Genomic DNA, 11796 nt, shown 5'->3' on the forward strand with positions numbered 1-11796 from the left:
TAAGCTATGTTTTATGCGTGAGATTATTCAAAGCAACGAACTTTGCATCCGGTCTATTGTACTAATGTGAAACCGTCTCACAAAAGGATTCAAATAGTGGCCATTTAGTTCCTTCTTTTAAATATATATTTAGAACTTTCTCGAATGGGCTTCCGTAAATCTGTACTCATCCGATGTTTATATTAGCCTTAATAGCAATTATGAATTTGATGGTGCTTAAAAAACAAGTACCGCGAGACTCTCGTTGGTCTTAGACGATAAAAACCGTAGACAGAGAACAGCAATTCATTCTTGCGCCAGTGCGATTCTTTCCAATTACAGCTTATTCGCCATTTCAGTCCATTGATATAAGAGGTTGACTTTCCCCGCTGTTATTAACCATATTAGATGTTTCCTTAGCTTCCTCGGCCACATTGTATTCCTCGGGCTCCTCTTCATCCTGAGACTAAGGAATCAAATATTATCACATAAATGCTACTTTGTCCATGGCCATTAATAAGCCCATTATGTGCTTAATTCATGGTATTACCTGAAGTAAACCGCTGACAGATTCATAAGTGAATGCACCCTTAGATAAATCCACTTCGATTGGGAAGAAACGCTGTCCGTCCAGCAGTTGATGACACTGATCATAAAAGGTAGTCAGGTGACTCAGAAGCCTCTGAAGTTGCTGGACGACATCTTGAACGTGCTTGTTATCAAGTAACTCGATTTTGACCTAATTTGACAACGTTAAATCTCAGCTGTTTTTCTATTTGATTGAAACATAATCAAAACAATAAAGTTTTGTTCACCTGAACATCAGACCGTAGAGCTGCGAATCGAACCCTGGCATCTTGCCGACAACGAAGAACCAATCTGCGTGACGTACACCCAATCGATAAATCAAAAGGTAGCATGCCTATTGGCTACGTATTTCATTTTATACCGGTATTCGTAATTTCCTGTCTCGATGCGGTAGGAAGGCTCTTGCAGTGAATGGTAGCTCTGCTCCTCATCGTCCATTTCCTTCACCTGATTCATCACATTATCAATGAATGTACGTCTTATCCATTTATAGCCAAATATCGTTTTATACGGTACCTTTAAGCAATATGAGAGGTATTCAAACTTGGCGTCGGCATAGCGACCGATGGTCATTCGGGTGTCGGGAATAGCCTTGTGAAGAAAAGTACCCAAGTCGGCCAGTACCTTGATTTTGCGGGAAAATTGGAGTAAAGAGTTTGTCAGGGGATGGACGAGAAAGTTGGAAGATGTCCAAATACCGGTTTGAGTTGTTTAATCATCTGGACACCGTAACGTTCCATCTGCCGATGGATCTCTCCAAACTTTGTGAAAACTTCGCTGGCTCGCGGCTGTAACTCACGGACGCCGATTGTCGAAAAGATGTTACCAAAATCTACAATGCAAGAAGAATATTAAGATGTTTTTAGATAATCCACGTTTTGCAAGATTTCCGGCATATATCGTGTACCTTTATAGGTTTGGGACAGATCGTAATAAGAACGAAGAAGACGTCTAGTGTGCTATAATGAAGTCAATTCCCGCGCGAAACGACGAAAATAACGACATCGCGTCAACAGACGTAACAACTTGAAACTAATGACAAGTAAATATATATACCTCGACCAGCCCTCTGTACATGCCCTCACAACGCTTCAAGTCTTCTAGGCGTTTCAGCAAACTGTCGTTGCACAGGATGGCCCTTGAAAGTCCCAGAGCGTCGGCCGTCGAGCTGGACATGTTCTCGACGAGGCGGTGCTTGACTTTCTTCAATATCAAATCCAAAGTTTTGCCTTGAGCAGGTTCCGCGTGAAGCTTGTTGTAGCGAATCGTGACTGAGCTGTCGTCAAGAGTCAAATAAAGGTTAGAGAAGATTACAATAATTTTAATCTTAATTTTTTAGTGTCCGTGGGTGTATACCTCTGGGCTGCTTGGATCATCTTTGCCACTTCGGATTTTGTTTTGCCTTTGACTGAAATGTTATCCACTCCTGTTATTTCATCTCCGCTTTGAAGAGTTCCTTCTTTAGCAGCTGGTGTATTGTCAAAAATCTGTAAAAACAGAAATAACGAAAAACATTAGCGGCTGACAGAAACCACGTGAAAGTGTGTCATCGATACCTGCACGATGTAGAGGCATGGGCAATAGGGTGCACCTCCTCCAATGCTGATTCCAATCAAATTGGAGCCATCTTTTTCAAGGACCACTGAACCTGTCGTGATCGTCATTCCCCTGATGGACGGATAATAATGAAAAGAGACTGGTTTTAGTATATAAGAATTTCCTTTTCCTTACTAAGGAAGCAATATTATGAATAAAAGCATTACAGCAATCACACAGTTGGTTTAAAAGCAAGCAAGCTTACTCAGATACATCAACAGACTTACAACCAATAGCGGGTTTAGTTGGCTGTTAATTCTAGACATTTACTCGCTTTCGAAACAACGTTCTACTAATGACATTTTAAATGTCCATATTTAAGTTCTGTTTGTTAACGCTCTGGTACTACACAAGGGTAATCCAACGTAAATTACCAGAAACACATGCCTAAAAAATGACGAGATTGGAAGGCTACAAGAGGTAAAAGAGGATTATCAATACAGGACAATTTCCCCTGGTACAACAGAACTAATTTGTTATTTTTTAGGCTACGGGATAGCAGTAAATATCGATCACCTAATAGGACCTTTACACGCACTGCCGGGTTGCCGTCAGTTCTTTGTAACTTACGACACCGAACTTACTGATGGTTCTCCGGCCAGAAAAATCCACGCATTTCGTCTTCGATGTCTTCGACCTCCAGTAACATGCAAGAGGACGATTCAAGCTCGTCTGAATTCACGACATCTGGAAGGTTGTCGTTATCGTCATTATCATTGCTTGGATTATTGCTACCAATAATTCCATCTGATGCAGGACTGGCTATCGATATGTCGTCTTCCCAGTTGGCTGTACTAAAATTCGATTGCCAGTAGGTCGATCGAACGTGGCATGGTGTCCGAGGCCGTAAAAGAAATAAAATGGACATCAATGACGGAAATTACGTCAATTATTTGGTCGCTAGGAAGATGGAACTCATTTTTATGGGTTTTTCTAATGGGCTACAAAGGTGATGTCTAATGTGTTAGAATTTTTACCCAGTTCCGCTGTAAGTCGTTTCGGGACTATGGTGCATTAATCATTCACAACCCAAAACCGGAAATGGGTGCATTATTAGCACAAAGTTATGTACATGCAGAAACACACACACACACACAAAAAGTAAATTAATTATGCAGCCGTGAAAGCAAAAGTTGACAGTGCATAGCTTTAAGATTGCGCCAGATAACGTCCAAAACACAAGAAAATTATTGATTTACATGGAATCTTCTCTCATGGGTAGTTGAGCAGGGTAATAAGGCCACATGTTTTGTCTTCCGAAGCTGATGCGCACGAAAAGAACGAAAAGAAGAATGGACTGGGGCGACGAAATTAACAATAAACACACATACACACTCTTGTTGATGTTCCACACTGTTCAGACTGCTCTCTAAAATATCTTTTTCGAAGTGCTGTAATACGGTCTCGTTTTAACGACTACAGAACGAGTCTGTTTGTCTCGATACCAAAACTCGATTGCAACAAAGGAAACGGAAAGAGCTTGTGTTCACAAAACAAAGTAACAGATCCCTTTCCATGCGACAGATAACAATAATTCGAAACAGCTAATGGAATAAACGGATGACGTAGAATAGAAACTTGTGGTTGTAATAAACTTACATCTTGTCTTCTTCGAAAAAGAAGTCTGGCTCGTAGTCGGACAACATTTTTGTACCCGAATCTATTTCAGCGTTTGTCGTTTGTTTTGCTTTTGCGTCAACAGGACTGTAGAGATGCAGTTTGTCGAAACAGCAGCGACGAACCGTACCACCACACAACTTTCAGGTCGCCAGTTGGCACAGCTGTCGTCTGTTCTGCGGGCAACCTCCCATACAGGATCGTTGGTTGCCCTCGATGGTGGGCCGACATCGCCCGGCTTCCCCCCTTTTTCCGTTTTGATAACAAGCTAAAGGAGGGCTACACTCCATGTCTTTATCGATCGAATGCTGTTCACGATCCGGCAACGCTTCGTCGACGGAGTTGCGTCAAGACGGGCGGATATGCGCGCGACGACGACGATGCCCTTGGTTGGTTGTCCCACCCCCCTTTTTCCATACATCAGTTCTGTCTCCAATAATGTATATGTACACGCGTTCCTTCTCTATTCGGTACTGACAGCCGGCCAAAGTTATCGATTCGTCCGATGGGGTTCATGTCGCTTTAGTCCTATACATAAATGAGATGGGCTGAGTGCCGAGCAAAACATATCGCAAGCAACTGCCAGCTCGAATACTAAATGATTTTCTCATCATTCAAATTCAGTGCAAAAAAACAAAAAAAACGGCAGCTTTTAAACTGTGACGCCCGTCTCTTGATTCCGCATTGAATAAAGATTTTGTTTTCCAGTACGTTCATATGGTTTTAAATGCAAAGTACTAGCATAACAAAGTCTACTCAATGTAAGAAACTTGTAATATAGATGCTAATTTTCGGCAAGTGGCAGCTAATCAATAAGAAATTCAACGAATGTCAATCTTGGCGTCTGACGAACTGATTGCCTATCATAGGCCCTTTAACGGCGTGGAAGCCAATAGAACGCCTCTTCTATCGCTGGCTGTGTGCTGCAAAAAGGAAGTTATCATCATCGATCCGAGGCTCTCACATACACAAATTGAAAAAAGAACGGATGGTGGGTTCTTGTCGTCCTTTTGCCAACTTTTCCTTGATGATGAAAAGTCCGCGGTAGCAAACGGCGCTATAGAAAAGGGAGAAAGTTTGACGGCTATAAATGTACCGACGTGATGAATAGCAAAATCCAAAGGCCGGTAATGAGGAAAGGTAGACGTCTGTTCACCACGAACAGAGTAGATTGGAAAAGAGTGGTAGTTGGGTCGCTTTTGACGATGTTAGACGTATTCAAAGTCATGAGCCAATGGTAGCACATGTGTATACAAGTCTATATTCCGTGAACCGAAATAATGCGCAGGCCACGCACACATTCTTTGCTAGTTGTATGTGCGCACCGATACGCAGTCGGGAGAGAAAGCGAAAAGAAAGGGAATTCGGATACGTGCATCAATGAATAATGAAGACGACGACGAGCCATGAACACCGGATCGAAAGAAAAATGAGACTGAATAACAATAAGCGGAAAAGGAGGGGGTGGAACGTGTAGAAAAATATGAGGGAGGTAAACGAGCGAATGACTTGCAGTTCAATTCGGGCACGTAGCAACAGCAATATAGTAATAACGAGTAGACTGTATGTAACCTTACAAAATAGAGAAGGGGAAAAGGTTTCCCTTTTGCGGGAGGAGGTGTGTAGGCGGGTTAGAAGAAGAGGTGCGCCGGCGTAGTATAGATAATAAAGAAAATCTTCGATGCCTATGTGCGCGTACTTTTATAGCTCCTGAATATGTGTGCATGGCCTTTGGAGCCCAAAGTAACCCAAAGACACAAAAGGGAGATCATCGATCGAGTACGACCTGACCCTTTGCAGAGAAAAGGCCACCAACGCCTCAGAACTCGCCGTGTTTGATTTCTATATTTTTTGTGTCTTCCCCTCGATATTCGCCTCCATTGTAATTGTAATTCGTAGGCCAGCAGTGTCAAACGCAAAGCAGAGCGGCTGCTTTTGGATGCCGCGCAGCAAACCGAAGCTGGACCTAAGGGGCGTCGAGCGGCACGGGGGGGAGGGAGGTCGAAGCGAACAGCGACGGCGCTGATTGTGTTTGATAGAAAAGATACCATACACAGAGAGAGAGAGTTGAAAGGGAGAGAGGTATCTTTTCGCTAGGGCCTGGACGCAAGGAACCCCCCGTTCGGATTCAACAGCGCCACCTCAACCGATTCGGGCGCAGCTAAACGTGGCCCTCTTCACACTATCTCTCTCACTCTCTCTATCGTTGGGCTTTGTTCCCCTCATCTGCTGGAAACAAAAGGCTGTTTCCGAATCAACGAACTTGTATCAGGTAAATCACTAAAGTAAGCATGTGCCCATTCATTAATTCCTTTATCACTCGTTGACATTTTAACGTTTGTTTTCAATTCAAAATTGCCACTGCTTGTCTCACAATCACGTACTGTCTCCTCACAGGTGACTGAAGCAACAAAAAAAAAAGGGAGCTTGTCAGCGTGAGAGGGAGAGAGAGAGAGAGAAGGGCGAACGCTATTTTAGAGAGAGGCAGAAATTAGAAAACATGTAGGATCGATTGCAGGCTTTTCCAAACCGTCAAGCTTCGTCCAGCTGGACGATACTTGATGACGCAGTCTTATCTTCTTTGTGATCTCTCAACCTTCCTGCAAAAAAAAAAGTACCTTTTTCTGTCTCTCTCACTGCTCAAGTTGACATTGACGCGCACACACACATACACACACGCACACACACAAACAAAACAAGAAAAACAAATGCTGTGGAAAGCAGCACTGACGCGGCGTATTAGCCGCATGATCTTCAAATGCCGACTGAGTCTGACGAGTCCCGCTAGAACGACGCCAACAACGACGCGAATCTCTATCGGCAAAGGCAATGGTAAACGGTCAGCTTTGGGAGCCTCGGGCGCTGCATCGGTCGTGCGGGCCGACAACGTCTACCTGCTGGCCGTTTTTTTCGTCTTTTTCCTACTGGTGATGATTGTGGCTCAAGTGATGGTGATGCGGAGCGAGTTGTCTGCCAGCGTGGCCGGTAAATCTCCTCGCTCTTTTCGGCCACGGTCGGCGCTGTCACAGTTGCCGTCGTCGTCGTCGTCGACATCTTCATTGTCCTCCAAACGCCAGACGAAGGAATCGAAACGCCCGGTGGGCCCGTTCCGCTTCGGCCGTCAGCCTGCGCCTTTTGGCCGGGTACTGGCAGCCGATCATGCTGACCCGACTGCCGTCGTCGGCGACACGAACGCTTCTGCTGGCGGCCCGCTCCGTGGCCCAGCTAATCTAATTCATGAACCTTCCAATACTTTGACTGCAGGCGAGTGGCTCAAGCGCCTTCCGCAGGAGCAAAGTCGAGACGCTTGGGTCAACCAGCTTTGGTTTTGCTTCCAGGGACGTTCGGTCTGTCCGTGGCAGCCGGTGGCTGGACGCGAAAAGTGTTTTGTCTATTCGGCCTACCTGGACGACACGGCCAGCAACAATCCTGGCACTGGAACGGTACGAGTCATTGGGGTGGCCAAGACGAAAAAACCGGATCGTCTTTGGTGCCAGCTCGGATGGGCGACCAACAGCACCGCAAACTGGATTGCAGTTCCGGCTCAAATTAAAGCAATACGCGAGCACTGGAACTTGCGTTACAGCGCTGTTTTCATCCTGTGTCCATTGTCATCGAAAAATTGGCCAGCCAGTCATCCCCGTTCGCATCCAGAATTCGTTTCCATCTCAACCAGTGAGCATCCAACCATGCCGGATCACGATTTGCCCATCCGAACGACATCTACCATGTCTGAATTCAATGCCACTCACGGTCACTGGGCAGATTCACCGACTGGCAATTTGCTGCCCATTATTCGATATTCAGATGATCCTGAAATCCGGAATAATCCAAAACATCAGCTGAGCGTCTGCGTCAAGCCGCTTCACTACAGTTTCAATAGGGTTGATCAGCTGATAGAATTCATCGAGATCCATCGTCTCCTGGGCGTTTCTCATTTCACCTTCTACAACCACACGGTGGGCGACAACTGCGATTGTGTTCTCCGTCGCTATATTGAACAAGGTCTAGTGGAAGTTCTTCCATGGAGCCAGCTCGATGTTATTTCACAAAAGGAGATCCGCACGGAAGGTAATTCATTTAAATGATTTCGATGATGTGGCATCTGACATTTCTTGATATTATACGCAGGAATCTTCGCTTCGCTCAACGATTGCCTCTATAGGCACATGTTTGATAGCCAGTACTTGCTCATGATCGACCTGGACGAGTTGATTGTGCCGCGCACTAAATTCACGCTCACCGAGTTGATTGCTTCCACGTTATTGGCCAATAACACTGTTGCCGGCGGTATCCATAGCAGCGCCAACAGTCATAACGGCTACCAAATTGGCGCTTACTATTTCAGAAATGCCTTTTTCTATTTGTCGTGGCCCGATGATCCCGGCGTCCATTCCGCATGGAGCGCTACAGCTTCCAGCCGACATCTGGATTTGATCAGTTTGCGCAAAACGAGACGCAACTTTAAACTTCATCCTCACCGGTTTGCTAACGTTTGACAGTTCTATAAACGAATCCGTATTGATCGTGTACCTTTCCGACAGGATACGATCCAAATACATTTGCAGGCCTAGGGCTGTTGTCGAAGTCGGAAATCATTTTGTCTGGGAATTTCGAGCAGGCAACGTAGCGGCTCACGTTCCCGATTCGCTGGCGCTGATGCATCATTACAGGACGTGCGAATTTGGTGGTGACACTTGCCTAGCCAATCCTTCCATTCAGGACCGTTCGGCCTGGAAATACGGCGACGCTCTAGTCAACGCTGTCCGTCGTAGATTCGAACAATTCGGGCAATACTGTCCCACTCTTTTACCATTTACTGCTAATCAACAGCCACTGCGAACGTCGATGGCCACCATTGCTACAACTATTGCTAATGCTACTACAACTACTTCTACCTTGTCTCCATTCTCCAGTTGACGCGCGCTTCTCCTCTGCTTTCCTTCCACTCCATAATCATATGTGAAGTTTCGTTGATGAATCCTCGAGGTTTTTCTTTTCTTTCTTTAGTGTCGGCTGCAGTATGCGAGAAGACACGATTTTTATATACGGGTCCAAAAACCTAAAAGAGGAGCACAAAAAAAAACGAAACTCATAAGATATATCAGTAAATGGACGAATTGAAATAAAAACAAAAAATGAATTGTAAAAAAAAAAAAAAACACGTCAAACAGTAAATCGTGGTGCTAAGATGATGACCCAACAAAAGAAAATGTTTTCCATGGAAATAAACTTGCTTTAAAAGACGAGTATTTTCTTCTACATCCAATCGATTGATTAATTGTCGTGAAATATGGATTCATTATGAATTGTATCTGTCTTGACGGGGCGATCGATTTTCGCGAAAGAGAAGAGCCAAGCTTATAAAACTGTCGCTAGATGGTAGTCTTTGTGGACTGCATTCGTTCGGGAACGATCGTCCTTTTATTTTCATAACACCAAACCAATAAAAAAAAGAAAGGAACGAAATACCATGGGAAAAAAGTTAGAATCTAAAATTTAATTTCTTTCAATTTGAATTCGCGTCCCCACGAGGATTTCCAACAAAAACGAAAAAAAAACTTTTTTGAAATGGTTAATCTTTAACTATTTTTCAATGCAGAAGTGAGTGATGCGGAAATGTGTCCCCAACGAGGATTTGCCAATAAATGCGTCACATTGTTGGGATTATAGTTATTATTGGTGGCATATCAGTCGTCAGAATTTGAAAATGATACCCCACCCCCTACCCTCTCACCTTGACGACTCGGCGCAGGTCGAAGAACTATTAATAGTTTATATGCTCTTGAAAAGTGCTACGAGTAGTTGCCGGGCAAATGTGCGTGGGCCACCACCTACTGGCAAGTCCGGCAGTCGCCAGAGTTGCCTTGTTTCAACAGCAGCTGGTGACGGTCTTTTAAGCAAAAAAATGTGAGCGGGCAATGGCCATACGAGTGAAAAAATGTTTTTGCTGCCTCAACGACACATGGAAAAGATAACAAAAAGAAAAGTTGTGTCAAAAAGAAAGAACTCAGTCAAAATAACACAAGATGCAGTAGACGCAAGTTTGTGAAAATGGATCAAGTCTACACAGAAATTCATTCTATCGAACGGAATGGAGAAAAACAAAACAGAAAATAAGGAAGAAAGATAAGAAAGATTTGCGATAGGCCAGATTTCGAAGCGAGTATACATCTACGTGTACTAAACCTCGATGGGATTAAGTACGCGAAGACTATGCGTTGAGAGCGACGTCCTTCTGAGCTGTACAGCAACAACGGAGCTCATCTCTTTCATCTTTATTTTCAATTTGATTTTCATGGCAAGCAGCAAAACATTCGACGCGTGGATGATTTATTTGTTAAAGCTTTGTAAAGAAAAAAGAAATTGCCCGGCAACTTTATCCGCTTTCTTATATCCTACTTTAATAGAGAACACACTTCTCACTAAGCCTCCTACATAATCATGGAGACTATAAATATCTGCCAAGTATTGAGGAGAGTTATATCCGCCCGTCGAATATGGCAAGGAAATCACGTGAAATATTCATTTCCTTCGGAGTCTTTTTTTTTTTTCGTGACGCCGGATAAAGTTTGCCATATGATACAAAGCGCCTGTCCGGCACACGTAGGCCTTTACTCTATACGACGAGGGCCATTTGCTATTCAAATTTTTGTCAAAATTTTATTTTTTTGTTTCCTAAACATTTTTCTACAACCACATTTAAAGCGCAATGCGTCAAACTTGACTGACGTATTACGCTAACATTCTCTCGATTTGTTTATTTCCTTCAGCCAAAGATTATAATGACCCTCCTTAATTATTTTAGACATTGACTGGATTGCGGCACAGCCAGCGACGCTCCCAAAGTGACTTGGCAAATGTCACCATATGCTATAGCATTACTTATTTGATTCATTAAGCTTTCTTGCACTGTTGCACGAATGACTCTCTATCGCTTTAGTTGATTCGCTAGCCACGCCCATGGAATCCGCCCACTGTTTTTTTTCTAGCAAAGTTTTGAAAATGCCTTTGTCGTTGTCTGCCATCTACTGCTGATGAGGCCGTTCCACTTTGGTATCATTGAATATTTGAAGCAAGCGCACACGCAAGGCACTCTGTTCCATTCAACTTCAATTTATGGAAAACCCTTGCTGAACAATGTAATAGCATCCTATTTTATAATGTATGACTTAGGCGAAAAAGAGCAATCGATTGTTTCCCTTCTTTGAATTCGTCCCCGGCTAAAGGGACCGCCAGAGAAAGGAAATGCTTCTGGCAGTCGCCATCTTCTTTCCGTGTTCAGACAAGTATAAGACCCGCCTTAAAAATAGCATTGCAACAAGCGAGAAACAAAATAATACAAATTGCAGCTCGAGAAACAGCAAAAACAGCAGAAAAATGAGATAGCTTAGTTGATGACTGTCACCAGGCAACCATCCACTTTTTATACAGCCTAGTTTAGACAAGGGGGAACGGAATAATACACCAATCAAATTTTCTAGAGCGGGTCGGGGAGACAAACGCTGAAACGTGTATGCATTTGATCCAACAAGTGACAAATTTAAAAAAGGCAAATGTTGGAAAACGATCCCCCGTATGTTCTCTTTTGCAAAAATGATTCCCGTCCTAATACATCACTGTTTCTTTTCAAAGAAATTCCATGCAAAACTATGAGAAAATTGGATTCATTCAGTCTGGCACTTATCCAGCAAAGTAAAATAAATCTGTTGAATTTAACAAACCCTTATTTGAAATAAGCGCCTTCATTACTGGCTGTTTTCTTTATGTCGGTTTGGAACGCATACGTTACCGCTTTATGCAAAAAAACGAGAAAATTTATACGAGCAGGGATGACCGTTCATCAGGCCGTAATGTACCAACAACGCACGAGTCAAACCCTATAGACTCTTTATGTAGAAGGAGCAGATGCACAAGGAAAGGCCCTATATGCGTACCATGACGATGCAAGGTCCTATCCGATCTGAGCAGCAGTCGGCCCGCGCTCCTCTGCTTGGATGGAGCTAAATATGAACG

The 11796-nt window shown here is 43.7% G+C and overlaps 2 protein-coding genes across 10 annotated transcripts; one reads left to right on the forward strand and one right to left on the reverse strand.

The window, feature by feature from the left end:
• Window positions 1-108: 108 nt before the first annotated feature.
• On the reverse strand, window positions 109-8810 carry LOC116919262 (PRKCA-binding protein). 7 transcript variants are annotated; one of them, XR_004391814.2, is made up of 14 exons: window positions 3763-4363; window positions 3141-3167; window positions 2748-2957; window positions 2124-2235; window positions 1924-2054; window positions 1624-1843; window positions 1475-1526; window positions 1266-1399; window positions 1084-1191; window positions 929-1014; window positions 795-858; window positions 530-718; window positions 232-445; window positions 109-160 (listed from the first exon to the last, which is right to left on the reverse strand). XR_004391814.2 is itself a non-coding variant. In XM_032925219.2 (13 exons), the coding sequence occupies exons 1-13, from the start codon at window positions 3807-3809 to the stop codon at window positions 335-337; spliced, it is 1491 nt and encodes a 496-aa protein (XP_032781110.2). In that variant the 5' UTR covers window positions 3810-4362; the 3' UTR covers window positions 109-334. The 7 variants fall into 7 exon arrangements, 6 of the variants coding, with proteins under 6 accessions (XP_032781110.2, XP_032781111.2, XP_032781112.2 ...); XM_032925219.2 differs by having other exon boundaries at window positions 109-445; window positions 3763-4362; XM_032925220.2 differs by lacking the exon at window positions 3141-3167 and having other exon boundaries at window positions 109-445; window positions 3763-4357.
• Window positions 5141-9027, forward strand: LOC116919261. Of its 3 annotated transcripts, XM_045171359.1 has the most exons (5): window positions 5148-6052; window positions 6178-6765; window positions 7045-7851; window positions 7912-8263; window positions 8325-9027. In XM_045171359.1, exons 2-5 carry the CDS (start codon window positions 6342-6344, stop codon window positions 8698-8700), a joined length of 1959 nt encoding a protein of 652 aa, XP_045027294.1. In that variant the 5' UTR covers window positions 5148-6052; window positions 6178-6341; the 3' UTR covers window positions 8701-9027. The 3 variants fall into 3 exon arrangements, with proteins under 3 accessions (XP_045027293.1, XP_032781108.2, XP_045027294.1); XM_045171358.1 differs by having other exon boundaries at window positions 5141-6065; window positions 6178-7851; XM_032925217.2 differs by having other exon boundaries at window positions 5141-6052; window positions 6178-7851.
• The last annotated feature ends 2769 nt before the right edge of the window (window positions 9028-11796 follow it).

Source organism: Daphnia magna, linkage group LG3 (assembly GCF_020631705.1).
Source record: "Daphnia magna isolate NIES linkage group LG3, ASM2063170v1.1, whole genome shotgun sequence".
Taxonomy (NCBI): Eukaryota; Metazoa; Arthropoda; class Branchiopoda; order Diplostraca; family Daphniidae; genus Daphnia; species Daphnia magna.